The 25112-nt window shown below is 42.9% G+C and overlaps 1 protein-coding gene across 1 annotated transcript in view; it reads right to left on the bottom strand.

The window, feature by feature from the left end:
• Positions 1-24566, bottom strand: part of LOC121540426 (microtubule-associated serine/threonine-protein kinase 2-like) — a 166115-nt gene extending 141549 nt beyond the window's left edge. The window contains exon 1 of the mRNA XM_041849287.2: positions 24411-24566. Coding sequence (XP_041705221.2) covers positions 24411-24449 — 39 coding nt within the window. The 5' untranslated portion in view covers positions 24450-24566. The remainder of the gene's footprint in view (positions 1-24410) is intronic.
• Positions 24567-25112: the final 546 nt, after the last annotated feature.

The following is a 25112-nucleotide window of genomic DNA, read 5'->3' as shown; positions in this document are numbered from 1 at the left end:
AACATTCACAAGGCCGCAGGGACAGACGGATTACCAGGACAAGTACTCCGAGCATGCGCTGACCAACTAGCAAGTGTCTTCACTGACATTTTCAACCTGTCCCTGACTGAGTCTGTAATACCAACATGTTTCAAGCAGACCACCATAGTCCCTGTGCCCAAGAACACTAAGGTAACCTGCCTAAATGACTACCGACCCGTAGCACTCACGTCTGTAGCCATGAAGTGCTTTGAAAGGCTGGTCATGGCTCACATCAACACCATTATCCCAGAAACCCTAGACCCACTCCAATTTGCATACTGTCCCAACAGATCCACAGATGATGCAATCTCTATTGCACTCCACACTGTCCTTTGCCACCTGAACAAAAGGAACACCTACGTGAGAATGCTATTCATTGACTACAGCTCAGCGTTCAACACCATAGTGCCCTCAAAGCTCATCACTAAGCTAAGGACCCTGGGTCTTAACATCTCCCTCTGCAACTGGATCCTGGACTTCCTGACTGGCCGCCCCCAGGTGGTAAGTGTAGGTAACAACACATCTGCCACGCTGATCCTCAACACGGTTGCCCCTCAGGAGTGCGTTTTCAGTCCCCTCCTGTACTCCCTGTTCACCCATGACTGCATGGCCAGGCACGACTCCAACACCATCATTAAGTTTGCCGACGACACAACAGTGGTAGGCCTGATTACCGACAACGACGAGACAGCCTATAGAGAGGAGGCCAGAGACCTGGCCGTGTCGTGCCAGGATAACAACCTCTCCCTCAACGTGATCAAGACAAAGGAGACGGGGCAGTAGTGGAGCAGGTTGAGAGCTTCAAGTTCCTTGGTGTCCACATCACCAACAAACTATCATGGTCCAAACGTGAAGAGGGCACGACAAAGTCTATTCCCCCTCAGGAGACTGAAAAGATTTGGCATGGGTCCTCAGATCCTCAAAATGTTCTACAGCTGCACCATCGAGAGCATCCTGACTGGTTGCATCACTGGTATGGCAAATGCTAGGCCTCCGACCGCAAGGCACTACAGAGGGTAGTGCATACCAGGACCTCTATACCAGGCGGTGTCAGAGGAAGGCCCCAAACAAAAGACTCCAGCCACCCTAGTCATAGACCGTCCTCTCTGCTCCTGCATGGCAAGCGGTACCGGAGCGTCAATTCTAGGTCCAAAAGGCGTCATAACAGCTTCTACCCCCAAGCCATAAGACTCCTGAACAGCTAATCAAATGGCTACTCTGACTATTTGCATTGCCCCCCCCTCCCTCTTTTATGCTGCTGCTACTCTCTGTTTATTATCTATGCATAGTAACTTTAATAACTCTACCTACATGTCCATATTACTTCAACTAACCTGTGCCCCCGCACATTGACTCATTACCGGTACCCCCTGTATATAGCCTCAAAACTATTTTTTACTTATCTATTTTTTACATAACACTTATTTTTCTTAAAACAGCATTGTTGGTTAAGGGCTTGTAAGTAAGCATTTCACTGTAAGGTTGTATTCGGCGCATGTGACAAATAACATTTGATTTGATTTCTCGTATCTACCAAATATGTTTTTTAACGATGTTGAACAACTTCATTTTTTAAAGCCAAGGGGAGATTGTGGAGAAATATTCCTACATCGTAATAACTGGACTAAATCAAACCTGATCTACCTCTATACCTGTCAGTTATAGGTACGGCAGGTAGCCTAGCGGTTAAGAGCGTTGGGCCAGTAACTGAAAGGTCACTGGTTCGAATTCCTGAGCCGGCAAGGTGGAAAATCTGCCTTTGAGCAAGGCAGTTAACCCCCAACAATAACTGCTCCCCGGACGTCGATTAAGGCAGCCCCCATGTACCTCTCCGATACAGAGGGGTTTGGTTAAATGCAGAAGACACATTTTGGTTGAATGCATTCAGTTGTGCAACTGACTAGGTTTTCCCTTCCAGTTATTTTAGATAGAAATGTATAGATGACAACTTTTATAGACACAATAACATGACTGCATGGCTAAATCTTTCATCAAAAAAAAAAAAAAAAAAAAAAAAACAACGGGAAGGAATATAGAACGAAAAGGAGAGATACAGAGAGCTGGAGAGAGAGAGAGGGGGAGGAATTGTTGAAGAGAGAAAAATATGGGGGGGAAAACGAGAGAGGTAGAGTGATAAAAACGGAGTGAGAGCAACAGAGTGGGAAGAGAGAGAGGGAGAGCCAAAGAGAAAAACACTCATTATCCAGAGTGAAGTGAGGGATGGCAGCGTGTAGAGACGGAGGAGACGGAGGCTCCCCTGGGAGAGAGGGGAGGCACGTGAGAGGCGTCAGATCAAAGCACTCTCTGCCTCTAACCTCTCCCCCTTTCTCTCCCTCCCTCTCTTTTCCTGCTGTGGCCTGACAAACTCACAGCTCCTCTCCATTGTTACTGCTGATGTGATTCATTCCTACTGTGAGAGAGGCTCTGGGGGAGAGAGAGAGAGAAAGGGCCCTACCCATTCACACAGCCACAGAGCAAAAGGATATTAACGTAACACCACAGAGGAAGATGGAGCGGGGGGACCGCAAATCATCGGCGTGCCGTATGTTCTGTGGCCGGTGCCTAATTAGCATAAATCAGAGAGACAAACAGGACCTACACAGTAGATACTTATTTGTCCAAAGTTGTTTGTTGTTCCTTTCAGAAACGGTTGATAAAACATGGTTTGGCTGGAGGCAGTGAGAGCAGGGGGTGTCTAGACATTCCATTTCACAGTGTTTGAAGTTGTGCCCCCTGGCCAACACATCCTGGTGAACAGACAGAACATGACTAGATATGGCTGATCAATAAGAGGGAAGAGAGGAGGTTTATATTAAATCAAGCACTGTGTTAGAAAATACATGTTTTTATACACTGAATTAACAGAGTGAGAGGTTTCCTGCCCCCTGTGCTCCCAGCTCAGTAGGGTATTGTGTCTTGTGAGTGTACATGCGTGTGTATGTATTTGCAATCCACTTCATACACTTCACACAACCTCTAGTATCTCCATCTCCTCATCTGTGTGTGAGTGTGCTGTGCAGAGCTGCCTATCAGTCTTTCAATTAGAGCTTGTTCCATTCCATCTTATCTGCTTTGTTTCTGACTGGGAGATGATGACTCAACTTAATGTACTCTGTGACAGGCCCATGACACACACACACACACACACACACACACACACACACACACACACACAGGGGACGAGCCATGGCAGGGACAAGGGCCACACTTCAACCAGCTTTGGAGTGGCTCTTCCTACAGGTCTCCTCTCCTGACTTGTGCGGTCTCTTGGTCTCTTGCTCTCTCACCTGTCTTTCTCTCACTCTCCACTGGTGTAGCGATGAGCTCATACTGCCCACCGTTCTCCGTGGATACAGAATGAGCTCACTGCCTGGTTCTAATTGGCTTATCCACAGAGCAGGCATAGAGAGGGAGAGAGAGAAAGAGAAAAGAGAGCCAGAACAAGCATGAAACAGACAGCAGCCAGGCATTGTGGCATCTACAGGGCTCGAGCATGGACAAGAGCCACCTTGTTCTCTCGCTCCTGCTCTCTCTCTCCCTCTATCCCCCCCTCTCCAAACTATCCCCCACTCTATCTCCAAACTAACAAACAAACAAGTCAACACCACCACCCCTGAGGACCAGACTGTTCCAACCAAAGTCCATGTCTAAGCTTGTTAAGCTATCCTTAACCTGCTTTATGTGGTAACTCAACAAGACCTGGGCCTCAGGCAGAGAAGGGGTAGGAAGGGGAGAAGGGGGAGAAAAGAGAGAAGGGGGAGAAGAGAGAGGGAGAGAATGGGAAGAGAATGGGAAGAGAAGGAAGAGAACGTAAAGAAGGTGGAAAGGGAGAGAGGAGAGAGAAGGGAGGGAGCGGAGGGCTAGTCGTCGGGATAATGTAATCAGAGATGTCACTGTTCTAGATGGCCAGAAGAGGTGATGGATGAGAAGGATGATAATGCTCAGGGGGGTTGTGTGGTCTGAGGTATTCTAACTGAAAGCTGACTGGGAGAAAAAGAAGAGTCTGAGTAACTGGGTGTCAGTCAGAGTGTGTGACACTAACAGAGTGTGATGCTAGTTAGCAGAGATAAAAGAATCCCACGCTAACCCCTGTCCCACTCCCAGGGGGAGTGGCACTTTAAAACAGAGCAACCAGTGGTAGGGAGAGTTAAATAAGGTCTAGGGTATGGGACATCACTACATCACTCGCGCACATCAGAAACTGCGAACGGATACAACGCAATTCATTGACGACGAGCCTTGTGTTTGTTCACAATGCCTGTACTTGCGGTAATAATAGCTTTCCTTATTTTTCTCATGCAACAAATACGTACAGTACTTACCATATGAGCAAAAAAATTAGAACAGCAGAACAACAATGTGGCCGTAATGTACCCATCCTTTTGCTGTGGTTCAATGTGGAGTAGTACAGAAGCAGGACTTTCATTCCATAGCAGTTTGACAAGTAACAGTCACAATTAGTTTTGCCGTTGAAATCCTTGGGCGGGCCGCCTATGTCTAACAGTGTAATTTTTTTAAAGAAAAAAATTGGTATTGTAAAAACACTTTTAACGTAAACTTAATGACTAAAACCAGATAAAGTATGTAGGACCTATACATTTTTTAAGAATATAATTTTTCAGAACTAACAATCACCTAAATAAAAGCTAGACAGTCAGGGAGAATTAAATTCTCAAAACAATGTATTTAGCAGCATAGACTTTGTTATTATGTTTGAGCAAAAGAACACAGCATTAGCCATTGCAAAATTCATAGAATTTTTCATAGAACAAATGGCAAATTTGTCTCTCAGCTCCACAGCAGAATATGTAGAATAGTAGAACATGTGCTTTAAAACTGCACAATTTTATCTCAACTCAATGGAGAAATTTGTAGAATTGCAGGACATTGCATTGGCTTAAATATACAGGCGTGGTCAAAAGTTTTGAGAATGACACAAATACTAATTTTCACAGTCTGCTGTCTCAGTTTTGATGATGGCAATTTGCATATACTCCAGAAGGTCATGAAGAGTGATCAGATGAATTGCAATTAATTGCAAAGTCCCTCTTTGCCATGAAAATTAACTTAATCCCCAAAAAACATTTCCACTGCATTTCAGCCCTGCCACAAAAGGACCAGCTGCCATCATGTCAGTGATTCTCTCGTTAACACAGGTGAGAGTGTTGACGAGGACAAGGCTGGAGATCACTCCGTCATGCTGATTGAGTTAGAATAACAACCTGGAAGCTTTAAAAGGAGGGTGGTGTTTGAAATTATTGTTCTTCCTCTGTTAACCATGGTTACCTGCAAGGAAACACGTGCAGTCATCATTGCTTTGCACAAAAAAGGTATTTACAGGCAAGGATATTGCTGCTAGTAAGATTGCACCTAAATCAACCATTTATCGGATCATCAAGAACTTCAAGGAGAGAGGTTCAATTGTTGTGAAGAAGGCGTCAGGGCACCCAAGAAAGTCCAGCAAGCACCAGGACCGTCTCCTAAAGTTAATTCAGCTGCGGGATCGGGGCACCACCAGTGCAGAGCTTGCTCAGGAATGGCAGCAGGCAGGTGTGAGTGAATCTGCACGCACAGTGAGGCAAATACTTTTGGAGGATGGCCTGGTGTCAAGAAGCGCAGCAAAGAAGCCACTTCTCTCCAGGAAAAACATCAGGGACAGACTGATATTCTGCAAAAGGTACAGGGATTGGACTGCTGAGGACTGGGGTAAAGTCATTTTCTCAGATGAATCCCCTTTCCGATTGTTTGGGGCATCCGGAAAAAACCTTGTCCGGAGAAGACAAGGTGAGCGCTACCATCAGTCCTGTGTCATGCCAACAGTAAAGCATCCTGAGACCATTCATGTGTGGGGTTGCTTCTCAGCCAAGGGAGTGGGCTCACTCACAATTTTTCCTAAGAACACAGCCATGAATAAAGAATGGTACCAACACATCCTCCGAGAGCAACTTCTCCCAACCATCCAAGAACAGTTTGGTGACGACCAATGCCTTTTCCAGCATGATGGAGCCATAAGGCATAAATTATAACTAAGTGGCTTGGGGAACAAAACATCGACATTTTGGGTCCATGGCCAGGAAACTCCCCAGACCTTAATCCCATTGAGAAATTGTAGTCGCTCCTCAAGAGGCAGGTGAACAAACAAAACCCCACAAATTCTGACAAACTCCAAGCATTGATTATGCAAGAATGGGCTGCCATCAGTCAGGATGTGGCCCAGAAGTGAATTGACAGCATGCCAGGGCGGATTGCAGAGGTCTTGAAAAAGATGGGTGAACACCGCAAATAATGACTCTTTGCATAAACTTAATGTAATTGTCAATAAAAGCCTTTGACACTTATGGAATGCTTGTAATTATACTTCAGTATACCATAGTAACATCTGACAAAAATATCTCATAACACTGAAGCAGCGAACTTTGTGAAGACCGATACTTGTGTCATTCTCATAAACTTTTGACCACGACTGTATATGTACAGTACCAGTCAAAAGTGTGGACACACCTTGTAACGATCCCGGCTGTCTGAGTCGGGTCCTGTCTGGTGACTAGTGTTCCGGTTCGTAATCTCCAGTTTCCCGAGGGTTCGGGAACGCTCCGGGGAGCGCTCTTGTTTTCCGCACCTGCATCCCATCAGCAATCTGCACACCTGGTCCTGATCATCACCCTTCTTAGGCTCTGGCCTAACATCCAGTTCCTGCCGGATCGTTAGCTATGAACAGTATGTTTGTCAGCGTATCAGCCTCTGAGCCATTAGTGTTAGTTTTGTTGTTTTGCACCTTGTGACTTGCTGTGTACTGACCTCCGTTTTTGTTCTGTCTGCAGTCTCTCACCCGGAACCTTCACCCAACCTCTGCCTGATGGTCGGCGGCTGCCGAGCCAGTACCGGACCTACCACTGCACCCTCAACAACCCATCCACGCCACCCGCTCTGTTCCCTGGATTATTCAGCCTCACTCGGAATCTATTAAATAAACACTCACCTTTCTCTCAACGTACCTTGTCCTGGTCTGCTTCTGGGTTCTGGCATAGTAAACCGTGACACACCTACTCATTCCAGGATTTTTCTTTATTTTTTACTATTTTCTACATTGTAGAATAATAGTGAAGACATCAAAACTATGAAATAACACATATAGAATTATGTAGTAAACAAAAAAGTATTAAACAAATCGAAATATATTTTCTATCTGAGATTCATCAAAGTAGCCACCCTTTGCTTTGATGACAGCTTTGCACACTCTTGGCATTTTCTCAACCAGTTTCATGAGGTAGTCACCTGGAAACATTTCAATTAACAGGTGGGCCTTGTTAAAAGTTAATTTGTGGAATATCATTCCTTCTTAATGCGTTTCAGCCAATCAGTTGTGTTGTGACAAGGTAGGAGTGGTATACAGAAGATAGCCCTTTTTGGTAATAAGTCCATATTATGGCAAGAACAGCTCAAATAAGCAAAGAGAAACGACAGTCCATCATTACTTTGAGACATGAAGGTCAGTCAATCCAGAAAATGTCAGGAAATTTGAAAGTGCAGTCGCAAAAACCAACAAGAGCTATGATGAAACTGGCTCTCATGAGGACCGCCACAGGAAAGGAAGACCCAGAGTTACCTCTGCTGCAGAGGATAAGTTCATTAGAGTTAACTGCACCTCAGGTTGCAGCCCAAATAAATGCTTCACAGAGTTCAAGTAACAGACACAACTTAACATCAACTGTTCAGAGGAGACTGAGTGAACAAGGCCTTCATGGTCAAATTGCTGCAAAGAAACCACTACTAAAGGACACCAATAAGAAGAAGAGACTTGCTTGGGCCAAGAAACACGAGAAATGGACATTAGACAGGAGGAAATCTGTCCTTTTGTCTGATGAGTTCAAATGTGAGATTTTTGGTTCCAACCGCCGTGTCTTTGTGAGACGCAGAGTAGATGAACGGATGATCTCTGCATGTGTGGGTCCCACCGTGAAGCATGGAGGAGGAGGTGTGATGGTGTGGGGGTGCTTTGCTATTGACACTGTCAGTAATTTATTTAGAATTCAAGGCACACTTAACCAGCATCTGGTTTGCACTTTTTAGGACTATCATTTGTTTTTCAACAGGACAATTACCCAAAACACACCCCTAGGCTGTGTAAGGGCTATTTGACCAAGGAGAGCGATGGAGTGCTGCATCAGATGACCTGGCTTCCACAATCAACCGACCTCAACCCAATTAAGATGGTTTGGGATGAGTTGGATCGCAGAGTGAAGGAAAAGCAGGCAACAAGTGCTCAGCATATGTGGGAAGTCCTTCAAGACTATTGAAAAGCATGTCCCAATCAAGCTGGTTGAAGAGCTGTCATCAAGGCAACGGTAGCTACTTTGAAGAATCTCAAATATAAAATATATTTTGATTTGTTTAACACTTTTTTGGTTACTACAGGTTCCATATGTGTTATTTCATAGTTTTGATGTCTTCACTATTATTCTACAATGTAGAAAATAGTAAAAATAAAGAAAAACCCTTGAATGAATAGGTGTGTCTAAACTTTTGACTGGTACTATATACAGTGGGGAGAACAAGAATTTGATACACTGCTGATTTTGCAGGTTTTCCTACTTACAAAGCATGTAGAGGTCTGTAATTTTTATCATAGGTACACTTCAACTGTGAGAGATGGAATCTAAAACAAAAATCCAGAAAATCACATTGTATGATTTTTAAGTAATTAATTTGCATTTTATTGCATGACATAAGTATTTGATACATCAGAAAAGCAGAACTTAATATTTGGTACAGAAACCTTTGTTTGCAATTACAGAGATCATACGTTTCCTGTAGGTCTTGACCAGGTTTGCACACACTGCAGCAGGGATTTTGGCCCACTCCTCCATACAGACCTTCTCCAGATCCTTCAGGTTTCGGGGCTGTCACTGGGCAATACGGACTTTCAGCTCCCTCCAAAGATTTTCTAAAAGGGTTCAGGTCTGGAGACTGGCTAGGCCACTCCAGGACCTTGAGATGCTTCTTACGGAGCCACTCCTTAGTTGCCCTGGCTGTGTGTTTCGGGTCGTTGTCATGCTGGAAGACCCAGCCACGACCCATCTTCAATGCTCTTACTGAGGGAAGGAGGTTGTTGGCCAAGATCTCGCGATACATGGCCCCCATCCATCCTCCCCTCAATACGGTGCAGTCGTCCTGTTCCCTTTGCAGAAAAGCATCCCCAAAGAATGATGTTTCCACCTCCATGCTTCACGGTTGGGATGGTGTTCTTGGGGTTGTACTCATCCTTCTTCTTCCTCCAAACACGGCGAGTGGAGTTTAGACCAAAAAGCTCTATTTTTGTCTCATCAGACCACATGACCTTCTCCCATTCCTCCTCTGGATCATCCAGACGGTCATTGGCAAACTTCAGACGGGCCTGGACATGCGCTGGCTTGAGCATGGGGACCTTGCGTGCGCTGCAGGATTTTAATCCATGATGGCATAGTGTGTTACTATTGGTTTTCTTTGAGACTGTGGTACCAGCTCTCTTCAGGTCATTGACCAGGTCCTGCCGTGTAGTTCTGGGCTGATCCCTCACCTTCCTCATGATCATTGATGCCCCACGAGGTGAGATCTTGCATGGAGCCCCAGACTGAGGGTGATTGACCGTCATCTTGAACTTCTTCCATTTTCTAATAATTGCGCCAACAGTTGTTACCTTCTCACCAAGCTGCTTGCCTATTGTCCTGTAGCCCATCCCAGCCTTGTGCAGGTCTATAATTTTATCCCTGATGTCCTTACACAGCTCTCTGGTCTTGGCCATTGTGGAGAGGTTGGAGTCTCTTTGATTGAGTGTGTGGACAGGTGTCTTTTATACAGGTAACGAGTTCAAACAGGTCCAGTTAATACAGGTAATGAGTGGAGAACAGGAGGGCTTCTTAAAGAAAAACTAACAGGTCTGTGAGAGCCGGAATTCTTACTGGTTAGTAGGTGATCAAATACTTATGTCATGCAATACAATGCAAATTAATTACTTAAAAATCCTACAATGTGTTTTTCTGGATTTTTGTTTTAGATTCTGTCTCTCACAGTTGAAGTGTACCTATGATAAAAATTACAGACCTCTACATGCTTTGTAAGTAGGAAAACCTGCAAAATCGGCAGTGTATCAAATACTTGTTCTCCCCACTGTATATACGAGAACAAGTATTTGATACACTGCCGATTTTGCAGGTTTTCCTACTTACAAAGCATGTAGAGGCCTGTACTTTTTAATCATAGGTACACTTCAACTGTGAGAGACGGAATCTAAAACAAAAATCCAGAAAATCACATTGTATGATTTTTAAGTAATTAATTTGCATTTTATTGCATGACATAAGTATTTGATACATATGAAAAGCAGAACTTAATATTTGGTACAGAAACCTTTGTTTGCAATTACAGACATCATACGTTTCCTGTAGGTCTTGACCAAGTTTGCACACACTGCAGCAGGGATTTTGGCCCACTCCTCCATACAGACCTTCTCCAAATCCTTCAGGTTTCGGGGCTGTCGCTGGGCAATACGGACTTTCAGTTCCCTCCAAAGATTTTCTATTGGGTTCAGGTCTGGAGACTGGCTAGGCCACTCCAGGACCTTGAGGCTTCTTACGGAGCCACTCCTTAGTTGCCCTGGCTGTGTGTTTCGGGTCTCTCTCATCTTTTTAAGTGGGAGAACTCCGCACAATTGGTGGCTGACTAAATACTTTTTTCCCCCACTGTATATATTTATTTATCTACACACACAAGATGGGGGCCTCTAAAATGTTCTCTAAAATCCGACATGTCCCCCTGCAATGCCCACCAGCTAAGCCCCATTTTCATTTAGAAAAAACCCTGACAGTTGCATTCCTTCACTCAGTCATTACCAATGGAAGCATTGTAGCCACAACAATTAAAACCACTATTCTGAACTAATATTTACAGTGCCTTCTGAAAGTATTCACACCTCTTGACTTTTTCCATATTTTGCTGTGTTACAGCTTGAATTTAAAATCAATTAAATTTGGAATGGGTGTCATTAGCCTACACACAATACCCCATAACGTCAAAGTGAATTATGTTTTTGAAATTTTTTTGTAAATTAATAAAACATGAAGAGCTGAAATGTCTTCTAGTCAAAAATCATTCAACCCCTTTGTTATGGCAAGCCAAATAAAATGCAGGAGTAAACATTTGTAACAAGTCACATAATAAGTTGCATGAACTCACCCTGTGTGCAATAATAGTGTTAAACATGATTTTTTGAATGACTATCTCATCTCTGTACCCCCACATATACAATTATCTGTAAGGTCCTTCCAGTCGAGCAGTGAATCTCAAACACAGATATAACCAAAAATATCAGGTAGGTTTTCCAGTGCCTCGTAGAAGGGCACCTATTGGTAGATAAAAAATAAATACAAAATAAAAGCTGACATTGAATATCCCTTTGAGCATGGTGGAAGTTATTAATTACACTTTGGATGGTGTATCAATACACCCAGTCACTACAAAGATACAGACTTCCGTCCTAACTCAGTTGCAGGAGAGGAAGGAAACAGCTCAGGATTTCACCATGAGGCCAATGGTGACATTAAAACAGTTACAGAGTTCAAAGGCTGTGATAGGGAGAAAACTGAGGATGGATCAACAACATTGTAGTTACTCCAGAACCTAAATGACAGAGTGTAAAGAAGGAAGCGTGTACAGAATAAAACTATTCCAAAACGTGCATCCTGTTTGCAATAAGAAATTAAAGTAAAACTGCAACAAAAACAAATGGCAAAGAAATTAACTTTATGTTCTGAATACAAAGCATTATGTTTGGGGGGCAAATCCAACAGAACACATCACTGAGAACCGCTCTTCATATTTTCCAAGCATGGTGGTGGCTGCATTATGTTATGGTATGGTTGTCATCGGCAAGGACAAGGGGAGTTTTTGGGGATAAAAATAAACAGAATAGAGCTAAGCACAGTCAAAATCCTAGAGAAAAACCTGGTTCAGTCTGCTTTCCAACAGACACTGGGAGACAAAGTCACCTTTCAGCAGGACAATAACCCTAAAACACAAGGCCAAATATACACTGGAGTTGCTTACCAACATTGAGAATGTTCTTGAGTAGCTTAGTTACAGTTTTGACTTAATCGGATTTAAAAATCTATGCCAATAGTTGAAAATGGCTTTCTAGCAATGATCAACAACCAACTTGACAGAACTTGAATATTTTAAAAACAATAATGTGCAAATATTATACAATCCAGGTGTGTTAGAGACTTGCAGAAAGACTCACAGCTGTAATTGCTGCCAAAGGTGAATCTAACATGTATTGACTCAGGGGTGTGAATACTTATGTAAATTAGATATTTATTTATTTCATTTTCAATCAATTTGCAAACATTTCTAAAAACATGTTTTCACTTTTTTATTAATAGGGTGTGTGTGTAGATGGGTGAGAATGTTAAACAAATTGAATCCATTTTTGAATTCAGGCTGTAACACAACAAAATGTGGAAAAGGTCAAGGGTATAAATACTTTCTGAAGGCACTGTATAACAAATGTTTTAGGGTCCATACACAGCTCGGCTACATTGCTACACATCCACTAGCACAGGTCTTTTTATCCTCCATTAGGAGGGAGTGGAGAACATAGAAGGTGAGAGGAGACGGATGACAGAGAGAGTTGAGAAATAGTTTAGAGGGAGAAAGAGAAGGTTGTGAGGTCCCTGTAGCTCAGTTGGTAGAGCATGGCGCTTGCAACGCCAGGGTTGTGGGTTCGTTTCCCACAGGGGGCCAGTATGAAAAATGTATGCACTCACTAACTGTAAGTCGCTCATGGATAAGAGCGTCTGCTAAATGACTAAAATGTAAAATGTTGTGAGACTCCGGTGCAATCGAGAACTGGTGATGGAAGGCCTTGCAAAACATAAGAGAACAAGCTGGAAAAAGAACATCTGATTTTCTCCAATTTTTTGACACTGAATGTTATCACATCTTCACAATAAGCGATAATATTACATAAATTGAACCCGAGTGGAACAAATAACCAAAATGTTTCATTTATTTAATAAACAAAGTTATGCAATACCCAATGAAATGCACATCTGTAGCCATGGGAAATGCTTTGAAAGGCTGGTCATGGGTCACATCAACTCCATCATCCCAGACACCCTGGACCCACTCCAATACGCATATCGCCTCAACAGATCAGCCCGATGACACCATCTCTATTGCCCTCTACAATGCCCTTTCCCACCTGGACAAAGGGAACACCTACATGAGAATGCTGTTCAATGACTACAGCTACGCTTCCAACACCATAGTCCCTCCAAGCTCATCACTAAGCTAAGAAGGGTAGTGCGACAAATGGCCCAGTACATCACTGGGGCCGAGCTCCCCTGCCATCCAGGACTTCTATACCAAGCGAAGGTTCAGAGGAAGGCCCTCAAAATTGTCATAGACTGTTCTCTCTGCTACCGCACAGCAAATGGTAGCGCAGTGCCAAGTCTGGGACCAAAAGGCTCCTGAACAGCTTCTACCCCCAAGCCATAAGACTGCTAAATAGTAAGTTAAATAGTTAACCAAATAGCTACCTGGCTATCTGCATCCTTTTTGCACTAACTTCTTTGTCTCATCACATTCGCTCTGCTGCTACTGTTTATTATCTGTCACTTTAATCCTAGTTATGTGTACATATCTACCTCAACCACCTCGTACCCCTGCACATCAACTCAGTACTGGTACCCCTGTGTATATAGGTAAAGTTCCATTACTCATTGTGTACTCATTATTACTTTTATTATTATGTGTTTGACTTTTCTATTATTTTTCAATTTTCGTTTCCCTCTGCATTGTTGGGAAGGGTCCGTAATTAAGCATTTCACTGTTAGTCAACACCTGTGTTGTTTACAAAGCATCTGACAAATAAAATGTGAGTTGATTTCTATTTATTTGTTCAGCCAGGTTCACTTTATCTAATATTAGGTTTTGGTTGAAGATCTGATAACATGCAGTGTCAAAAATATGCAAAAATAGAGAAAATCAGAAAGGGGCAAATACTTTAAAATGGCACAGTATGTTGGTCACTAAGCACTATGGATGATATCGTGTAGAGACGGTGAGAGACTGACGACTGCCCGTCGGCTGTAGAGGGTTGGTGAGGGTCGCTTTGTAATGTTAGTTTAGCTAGTCAATGTTTCACCGTCTGAGTCAATGTTTAATATACAGGAGCCCAGTGCTTTGTCTGGGGTATCAGCTAACAGGTTCTGGGTCGGTCTTTAACAGCAGGCTGGTTAATAACCAGGCCAGCAATGGAGCAGAGCATGACTAAAAGCCTATAATTTGTTGGGTGCTTATATATGTCCTATTTCACACATGTACGTGTGTATTAATACGCTGTGAATTGAAAATTTGCTTTTTGCATATCCCAATCTCCCAACTCTCCCTGAGACAACTTTGGAGAGTGGGATCACAGCCAGGGATCTGCCATTATCAACGGTGATCATGGATCAATTGGGGTTAAGTGCTTTGCTCAAGGGCACATTGACAGATTTACCACCTTGTTGGCTCAGTTTTCGAATTAGTGATAATTTGTTTACTGGCCCAACGCTAACCGTTAAACTACCTGCCAGCCTAACAGGGCTCAAATGCTCCCCTTCAGTCATTCAGTCAGCCAACTCCACAATAAAAACAACCCTCTTGCTCTCACCTCCTCCCTCTCCATCTTTTATCTCTCCACCTCCTGCCTCCCAGCTCCCTTCACTCCCCTCCCCCTCTCTTCTCATTCCCTCCACCCTGCAGGTACAATCCCCCTCCACTCCACCCCCACTACCTCCCCCTGTGTCTTCGTGCTACAAACCCAGTGAAGCAGGAGAACCATTTACCAACCTGCCCTGCCCTGCCAGCCAGCACCATCAAAAAGAGTAAGATGCCCCTGTGGCTCTCCCCTCCTCCCCCCTCCCAGCCTCCTCCTTCTCATCTCTCTCTGCACCTGAGCTCACACTGACACTTTGAAGCTTTTTCCTGATCAACCCCCTCTGTTTGACTGTCCATCTATCTGTCTGTCTGTCTAGACAAAGGAGGAAAGATACAACCAAAACAAAAAGGCGATGATACTCAACCCCTCTCTGCCTTAATTGTTAACTCTTCTGCCTGACAGAAAAATGATCCGGTCAATGACCCTTCGCTAAAACCCCATCCCCCATTGGTAACTGTTGCAACCTCTGTCTAAATTTTTCTCGGGAAGCCCAATTCCCCTTTCAAACCACTAGAAAAACCCCTTCACATGATCTCAAACTGTGTTTTAATGCACAATGAAATTAAACACAGACTACCCCTGCTGACACAGGAAGGAGACTCTGGTATGTCGACAGCAGATGAGTTATATTTGTTATATAGCCAACTTAGCAAACCAACATACCTTTGGAGAAAACAAGTTCATTAACTATGGACAGCTACTTAGCTAGGGTTAGCAACGTATTCCAAGGAGAGCTAGCTAACCAGCTAGCTAGCTAAACAATCCAACAACAGAATAATTTCTGATAATAAAAATAAAAAAACACTTCAGGATGCTCAGTATTTCAGGTATCATAGCTGCAATCTACCCATGGTGCACTGTAAAATTATTTAGCCATTTAAACAATTACTTTTTTATGAAAACTCTGTTTTCTGGATCAAAATGGGTTTGAGTAATTGGTGTGGTGGGGAGTGGCCATGGGCGTGGTAAAGTGGTCGCGGTCGCCAACCTAAAATTTGACTGTCTAACTTTTTATTTTGGTGATTGTTAGTTCTCAAAGATGATCTTATTAAAAATATATACAGTACCGGTCAAAAGTTTGGACACCCTACTCATTCCAAGGGTTTTTCTATTTTTTTCTTCTATTTTCTCATTGTAGAATAATAGTGAAGACATCAAAACTATGAAATAACACATTTAGAATCAAGTAGTAAACAAAAAAGTGTTAAACAAATCAAAATATATCTTATATTTTACATTCTTCAAAGTAGCCACCCTTTGCCTTGATGACAGCTTTATACACTATTGGCATTCTCTCAACCAGCTTCATGAGGAATGCTTTTACAGTCTTGAAGGAGTTCCCACATATGCTAAGCACTTGTTGGCTGCTTTTCCTTCACTCTGCGGTCCAACTCATCCCAAACCATCTCAATTGGGTTGAGGTCGGGTGATTGTGGAGGCCAGGTCATCTAATGCAGCACCATCACTGTCCGTCTTGGTCAAATAGCCCATATACAGCCTGGAGGTGTGTTTTGGGTCATTGTCATGTTGAAAAACAAATGATAGTCCCACTAAGCGCAAGCCAGATGGGATGGCATATCGCTGCATAATGATGTAGTAGCCATGCTGGTTAAGTGTGCCTTGAATTTTAAATAAATCACAGACAGTGTCACCAGCAAAGCACCCCCACACCATCACACCTCCTCCTCCATGCTTCATGGTGGGAACCACACACACGGAGATCATCCGTTCATCTGCTCTCATGCTCTCACAAAGACACGGCGGTTGGAACCAAAAATCTGACATTAGGACTCATCAGACCAAAGGACAGATTTCCCACCAGTCTAATGTCCATTGCTCATGTTTCTTGGCCCAAGCAAGTCTCTTCTTCTTATTGGTGTCCTTTAGTAGTGGTTTCTTTGCAGAAATTTAACCATGAAGGCCCTGATTCACACAGTCTCCTCTGAACAGTTGATGTTGAGATGTGTCTGTTACTTGAACTCTGTGAAGCATTTATTTGGGCTGCAATTTCTGAGGCTGGTAACTCTAATGAACTTATCCTCTGCAGCAGAGGTAACTCTGGGTCTTCCCTTTCCTGTGGTGGTCCCTCATGAGAGCCAGTTTCATCATAGCGCTTGATGGTTTTTGCGACTGCACTTTCAAAGTTATTGACATTTCCGGATTGACTGACCTTCATGTCTTAAAGTAGTGATGGACTGTCGTTTCTCTTTGTTTGAGCTGTTCTTGCCATAATATGGACTCGATCTTTTACCAAATAGGGATATATTCTGTATACCACTCCTACCTTGTCACAACACAACTGATTGGCTCAAACACATTAAGAAAGAAAGAAATTCCACAAATTAACTTTTAACAAGGCACACCTGTTAATTGAAATGCATTCCAGGAGAGACTACCTCATGAAGCTGGTTGAGAGAATGCCAAGAGTGTGCAAAGCTGTCATCAAGGCAAAGGGTGGCTACTTTGAAGAATCTCAAATATAAAATATATTTTGATTTGTTTAACACTTTTTTTGTTTACTACATGATTCTATATGTGTTATTTCATAGTTTTGATGTCTTCACTATTATTCTACAATGTAGAAAATAGTAAAAATAAAAGAAAAACCCTTGAATGAGTAGGTGTGTCCAACCTTTTGATTGGTACTGTACGTCCATGATCTTTTCTACATACTCTATATCTGGTTTTAGTCGTTTAAGTTTACACTGAAAACGTTTTTCCATTCCGAAAATGATCTTCATATTTTTGTATACATTTTTAGTCTGGACCCGAAAAAAACACTTAGGCGGTGTCACGATCGTCATAATGATTGGACCAAGGCGCAGCGTGATATGCACATCTCTTTAATAGTGTACTAGCAACACGATACAAAAACAACAAAACGAAACGTGAAGTCCTCGGTCATGAACACAAACCAACACGGAACAAGATCCCACAAAACACAAGTGCACAACAGGCTGCCTAAGTATGGTTCCCAATCAGAGACAACAAGCAACAGCTGATTCTCGTTGCCTCTGATTGAGAACCACCCCGGTCAACATAGAACCACATAACCTAGAACATAACCTAGAAAACGAAACATAGACACTACACAAAGAAACTAACACCCTGGCTCAACATACAAGAGTCCCCAGAGCCAGGGCCGAAAGGTGAACTTGTCTCCCAGTATCTGTTAGAAAGCAGACTGAACCAGGTTTTGCTCTAGGATTTTGCCTGTGCTTAGCTCTATTCCATTTATTTTTATCATAGAAAATGTCCTAATCCTTGCCGATGACAAGCATACCCATTACATGATGCTGCCACCACCATGCTTGAAAATATTAAGAGTGGTACTCAGTGATGTGCTGTGTTGGATTTACCCCAAGCATAACGCTCTATGTTCAGGACATAAAGTTAATTTCTTTGCCACGTTTTGCAGTTTTACTTTAGTGCCTTTTGCAAACAGGATGCACGTTTTTGGAATATTTTTATTCTGTACAGGCTTCCTTCTTTTCACTCTGTCATTTAGGTTAGTATTGTGGAGTAACTACATTGTTGATGATCCATCCGCAGTTTTCTCCTATCACAGCCTTTAAACTCTGTAACTGTTTTAAAGTCACCATTGGCCTCATTGTGAAATCACTGAGCGCTTTCCTTGCTCTCCGGCAACTGTTAGGAAGGACGCCTGTATCTTTGCAGTGACTGGGTGTATTGATACACCATCCACCATCCAAAGTGTAATTAATAACTTCACGATGGTCAACAGGATATTCACTGTCTGCTTTTTTATATTTTTACCCATCTACCAATAGGTGCCCTTCTTTGCAAGGTATTGTTAAACCTCCATGCTCTTTGTGGTTTCATCTGTGTTTGAAATTCACTGCTCGACTGCGGAACCTTACAGATAATTGTATGTGTGGGGTACAGAGATGAGGTAGTCATTCCAAAATTGTGTTAAAAAGTCCAAGCAACTTATTATCTGACTTGTTAAGCAAATATTTGCTCCTGAACTTATTTAGACTTGCCATAACAAAGGGGTTGAATACTTGACTCAAGACATTTCAGCTTTTCATATTTAATTTGACATTATGGGGTGTTGTGTGTAGGCCAGTGACAAAACAATCTCAATTTAATCAATTTTAAATTCAGGCTGTAACAACAAAATGTGGAAAAGTCAATGGGTGTGAATACCTTCTGAAGGCAGTGTTCATACAGTGAGGGAATTTTTTTTTTGATCCCCTGCTGATTTTGTACGTTTGCCCACTGACAAAGACATGATCAGTCTAGAATTTTAATGGTAGGTTTATTTTAACAGTGAGAGACAGAATAACAACAAAACAATCCAGAAAAACGCATGTCAAACATTTTATAAATTGATTTGCATTTTAATGAGGGAAATAAGTATTTGACCCCCTCTCAATCAGAAAGATTTCTGGCTCCCAGGTGTCTTTTATACAGGTCTGAGCTGAGATTAGGAGCACACTCTTAAAGGAGTGCTCTAATCTCAGCTTGTTACCTGTATAAAAGACACCTGTCCATAGAAGCAATCAATCAATCAGATTCCAAACTCTCCACCATGGCCAAGACCAAAGAGCTCTCCAAGGATGTTAGGGACAAGATTGTAGACCTACACAAGGCTGGAATGGGCTACAAGACCATCACCAAGCAGCTTGGTGAGAAGGTGACAACAGTTGGTGCAATTATTCACAAATGAAAGAAACACAAAATAACTGTCAATCTCCCTCGGCCTGGGGCACCATGCAAGATCTCACCTCGTGGAGTTGCAATGATCAGGAGAACGGTGAGGAATCAGCCCAGAACTACACGGGAGGATCTTGTCAATGATCTCAAGGCAGCTGGGACCATAGTCACCAAGAAAACAATTGGTAACACACTACGCCGTGAAGGATTGAAATCCTGCAGCGCCCGCAAGGTCCCCCTGCTCAAGAAAGCACATATACAGGCCTGTCTGAAGTTTGCCAATGAACATCTGAATGATTCAGAGATGGTCAGATGAGACCAAAATCGAGCTCTTTGGCATCAACTCAACTCGCCGTGTTTGGAGGAGGAGGAATGCTGCCTATGACCCCAAGAACACCATCCCCACCGTCAAACATGGAGGTGGAAACATTATGGTTTGGGGGTGTTTTTCTGCTAAGGGGACAGGACAACTTCACCGCATCAAAGGGACGATGGACGGGGCCATGTACCGTCAAATCTTGGGTGAGAACCTCCTTCCCTCAGCCAGGGCATTGAAAATGGGTTGTGGATGAGTATTCCAGCATGACAATGACCCAAAAAACTGCCAAGGGCAACAAAGGAGTGGCTCAAGAAGAAGCACATTAAGGTCCTGGAGTGGCCTAGCCAGTCTCCAGACCTTAATCCCATAGAAAATCTGTGGAGGGAACTGAAGGTTTGAGTTGCCAAACGTCATTCTCAAAACCTTAATGACTTGGAGAAGATCTGCAAAGAGGAGTGGGACAAAATCCCTCCTGAGATGTGTGCAAACCTGGTGGCCAACTACAAGAAATGTCTGACCTCTGTGATTGCCAACAAGGGTTTTGCCACCAAGTACTAAGTCATGTTTTGCAGAGGGGTCAAATACTTATTTCCCTCATTAAAATGCAAAATCAATTGATAACATTTTTGACATGCGTTTTTCTGGATTTTTTTGTTGTTATTCTATCTCTCACTGTTCAAATAAACCTACCATTAAAAGTATAGACTGATCATGGCTTTGTCAGTGGGCAAACGTACAAAATCAGCAGGGGATCAAATACTTTTTCACTCACTGTATCTACTCTTAGAACTCTAGTATCGTTGCACATTGTAAATATGTGACATGCTCTATTAAAATCAGTCACTTGTCATGCTAGCTAATTACTATAACAAATGCAAATGTCATCAAAAATATTGATATGGTCCGTTTTTAGATTAAAACAAAATTCACTCGAACAACATGTTTTCAAACCATTCCAATTAGTTTCAATGTTGAAATTAATGTGTAAGTAGACTTTTAAAGACAAATGATAAGATCAAACTTTCAAAATGAGTCCTTAGCTAGCTAACAGTCAACTGACAAGCTAGCTAACTACTGTAGCTGTTTAGGACACCCATAATCTCGTTTTTAGACATTAACCAGCTAGCTAGCACATTATCCTGTTAAACTGTTAAATTAGTAACAAACAAGCTACACGTTATTCCAAATAACAGACATGATGTCTTCTACAGCACTACTACAAATTGCGTCGTGACGGGCAGAATGCAAACAGCGGCACGCTGAAAACTGACAAACTTTGGGGGTGATTATCTCTGAACAGCTGATCAGGGATACCTACGTTATAACTAGCTCTACAGAGCAACATTTATAGAGCTGATACAGTTGAAGTCGGAAGTTTACATACACCTTAGCCAAATACTTTTAAACTCAGTTTTTCACAATTCCTGACATTTAATCCTAGTAAAATCTTAGGTCAGTTAGGATCACCACTTTATTTTAAGAATGTGAAATGTCAGAACAATAGTGGAGAGAATTATTTATTTCAGCTTTTATTTCTTTCATCACTTTCCCAGTGGGTCAGAAGTTTACATACACTTAATTAGTATTTGGTAGCATTGCCTTTAAATTGTTTAACTTGGGTCAAACGTTTCGGGTAGCCTTCCACAAGCTTCCCACAATAAGTTGGGTGAATTTTGGCCCATTCCTCCTGACAGAGCTGGTGTAACTGAGTCAGGTTTGTAGGCCTCCTTGCTCGCACACGCTTTTTCAGTTCTGTCCACATATTTTCTATAGGTTTGAGGTCAGGGCTTTGTGATGGCAACTCCAATACCTTGACTTTTTTGTCCTTAAGCCATTTTGCCACAACTTTGGAAGTATGCTTGGGGTCATTGTCCATTTGGAAGACCCATTTGCGACCAATCTTTAACTTCCTGACTGATGTCTTGAGATGTTGCTTCAATATATCCACATAATTTTCCTTCCTCATGATGCCATCTATTTTGTGAAGTGCACCAGTCCCTCCCAGCAGTCCCTCCCAGCAAAGCACCCCCACAGCATGATGCTGCCACCCCCGTGCTTCACGGTTGGGATGGGGTTCTTCGGCTTGCAAGCTACCCCCTTTTTCCTCCACACATAACGATGGTCATTATGGGCAAACAGTTCCATTTTTGTTTCATCAGACCAGAGGACATTTCTCCAAAAAGTACGATCTTTGTCCCCATGTGCAGTTGCAAACCGTAGTCTGGCTTTTTTATGGCAGTTTTGGAGCAGTGGTTTCTTCCTTGCTGAGCGGCCTTTCAGGTTATGTCGATATAGGACTTGTTTTACTGTGGATATAGATACTTTTGTACCTGTTTCCTCCAGCATCTTCACAAGGTCCTTTGCTGTTGTTCTGGGATTGATTTGCACTTTTCACACGAAAGTATGTTCATCTCTAGGAGACAGAACGCGTCTTCTTCCTGAGCGGTATGATGGCTGTGTGGTCCCATGGTGTTTATACTTGCGTACTATTGTTTGTACAGATTAACGTGGTACCTTCAGGCGTTTGGAAATTGCTCCCAAGGATGAACCAGACTTGTGGAGGTCTACACATTTTTTTCTGAGGTATTGGTTGATGTCTTTTGATTTTCCCATGAGTTTGAAGGTAGGCCTTGAAATACACCCACAGGTACACATCCAATTGACTCAAATGATGACAATTAGCCTATCAGAAGCTTCTAAAGCCATGACATCATTTTCTGGAATTTTCCAAGCTGTTTAAAGGCACAGTCAACTTAGTGTATGTAAACTTCTGACCCACTGGAATTGTGATACAGTGAATTATAAGTGAAATAATCTGTCTGTAAACAATTCTTGGAATAATTTCTTGTGTCATGCACAAAGTAGATGTCCTAATCGACTTGCTAAAACTATAGTTTGTTAACAAGACGTGTGGAGTGGTTGAAAAACGAGTTTTAATGACTCCAACCTAAGTGTATGTAAACTTCTGACTTCAACTGTAAGTTATACATCGTTTTGAAGCTTAGGATCTCCTATATTCAAAATGCGATAATGATGGAGCAAGTCACATATGGTATTGTCACTGACCCTGGAACTAACCCTGTATATAACTTACTTACTTTCTCGTGTTCTTCTTATTTATATTTCGGATTTGTTTTTGTTCTACTTTACGTTATTTTAAAGTATGCTATTTTTATTTCTGATATTGATTACTGCATTGTTGGGAAAGAACTTGCAAGAAAGGCATTTCACTGTACTTGTGCACGTGACAATAAAACGTGAAACTTGAAATGATACAAACACACACAAAGTTACTCACAAACGCACACTGAAACGTAAAGAAAGAACCCAAGGCACATATTCCACTCACACACAAAAACAAAGAGTCTGAGCTGAGGTCATCTTTTCAGATCAATCCGTTTCCAACTGCAACCCAGGGGGTGACCCATTCCGCAATCTGTGGCCCATTAAGCAATCTGTCCTCCTAAATATCAGGCTGCTTTTACAGGGCCTCACCGAGACACTCTGCTGTCCTGTCCTCTTTATTACACATGCCTTTCTTTAAGCAGACTGAGTCAGGAAGAAGTGTCACCCTATGGGTAACCAGATCAACCTGTTTGCTGTTACAACATCAGAATGTCCCACTACAACATGCTGTGAAGAGTGATCTGACTAGTTCCTATAAAGACACCGTATTGTATTAATAATCTCGACTGTCGTCAGCCTGCAACTATTCCAACAGTCAGTCAGGGTTTGAGGAAGATGTTGCACAACTAAACTACTGCTGGGTGAAAACAGCACTGGATGGAGTGTGTGCCCCGTCTCTGTGTGTGTGATATGAAGTAAGAAAGTGTTTGTGTGTGACAGAAAGAGTGAGATAGAAAAAATGTGTGTGTGTGTGTGTCACTGCAGGGCAGAGGAGGGTCACACCCAGAGCCGGCCTGACAGAAGAGCTCTTCTCACACACACACGCCTGGACACATGGCCTAAGGCAGTATATGGACAGTCAGCACAGTCATAGCACAGACAGAAAGTATATGGGTCTGACAGGGTCTGTTATGGACTGTATGAATCAGTTCAGCCAATGCCCTCATTCTACCTGCTTTCATTCTTAAAATTAAGAATCCTAAATATTTAGCAGCACATCACACTGAAGGCACATAGTGTACTCTGAGTAGTATTATCTCTGACTGTACAATAACAGTCTAGTCCACTCTATGAGTTGAGCTGTACGTGGATTGAGGGTTGCCTGGCGGAGAAGGATATTCCTGTCTAATTCACTCCTGATTCTGAGCCTGGTCTGTAAAGCTTCTCTCTGCCAGGGATTTGTGCTGTTGAAGATTTGGGGAGTGAATAATGCTGACACCACTGGCTGCTGCTGCCCTGGCCTCCCTCTACTGTTTCTGTCTGTCTGCATCAAGCAGGCTGATCGCACTACACAGTATCACTTCTATTAAACACTATCACAGCCACTTCCAGGAAGCACAGTACGACTAATAACAAGTAGGCAGTACTTCAACAGCACAGTAGTACTAAGGAGAGAAGGTAATACATACTGTATAGCCTACGCAATGCCTGGCGTCAGTACACAAACACAACAAACCAACACTCTGGTCACATGTGGATGTGAGGGTGCTTGTTGATGATTGGTGGTCGGCTGGGAACACTTCTTACCTGCAGACCCCTGCGTCTCAGAATACTGGAGTCATCCATGTTTCTGCTGCTGTAGAGTCACACAGTAGAGTCTATATCCAGAGAGTTTCACCTCTCTTTAGGGGTGCCGAAACACCCTTTCCTCTGGGGTTGGGGTACAGATCGAGAGATGGTCCTCTGCGCCAGGATAGGGCGGTGAGCAGGCACTTTTCAGGGGTGGACACTGAGGGTGAGTTAGCTCATAGTTTCTTCCCTCTCTCCTCTTGTCCAGCAGGATTCATTCAGACCTTACTCTGTGAACTAGACGTGTCACCGTCCATAGAGGGAATAAATACCTCTCCTCTCTTTCAGATGGTCTGCTTGCCTCATGCCTCGGCAGTCTTGAAGTGAAACACGCTAAACAGTCCCCCCTTTTGACTTTTAGTATCGCTTAGACAGTGTCCCTCCCTGATTAACACTCTAGTGTGACTTCCAAAAGATCCCTCCTGAAAACGAAAGGCTCCGCAGCAGTGGTTGTTCTCTGTTCTTCTCAACGAGGCCACGCTACATTCCCTCTGTCCTGGATTTGTTGCCTGTGGAAGTCGGTGCAGCTCGATGTAACTAGGGTGACAGCGGTTTTGCGAGCTCACTTCTCTCGTCCCTCCCTCCCTCTCTTCCCTAGCTCTCTTTCTGTGAAGCACAGTGTTGCCTCTACGCTCCTCTCTGCTCCTCTCTCATTCATCT

The sequence above is a fragment of the Coregonus clupeaformis genome, chromosome 26, assembly GCF_020615455.1.
Source record: "Coregonus clupeaformis isolate EN_2021a chromosome 26, ASM2061545v1, whole genome shotgun sequence".
NCBI lineage: Eukaryota > Metazoa > Chordata > Actinopteri > Salmoniformes > Salmonidae > Coregonus > Coregonus clupeaformis.
Note: the sequence above shows the minus strand (reverse complement) of the source record. Positions and strands in the feature narration are given on the sequence as shown.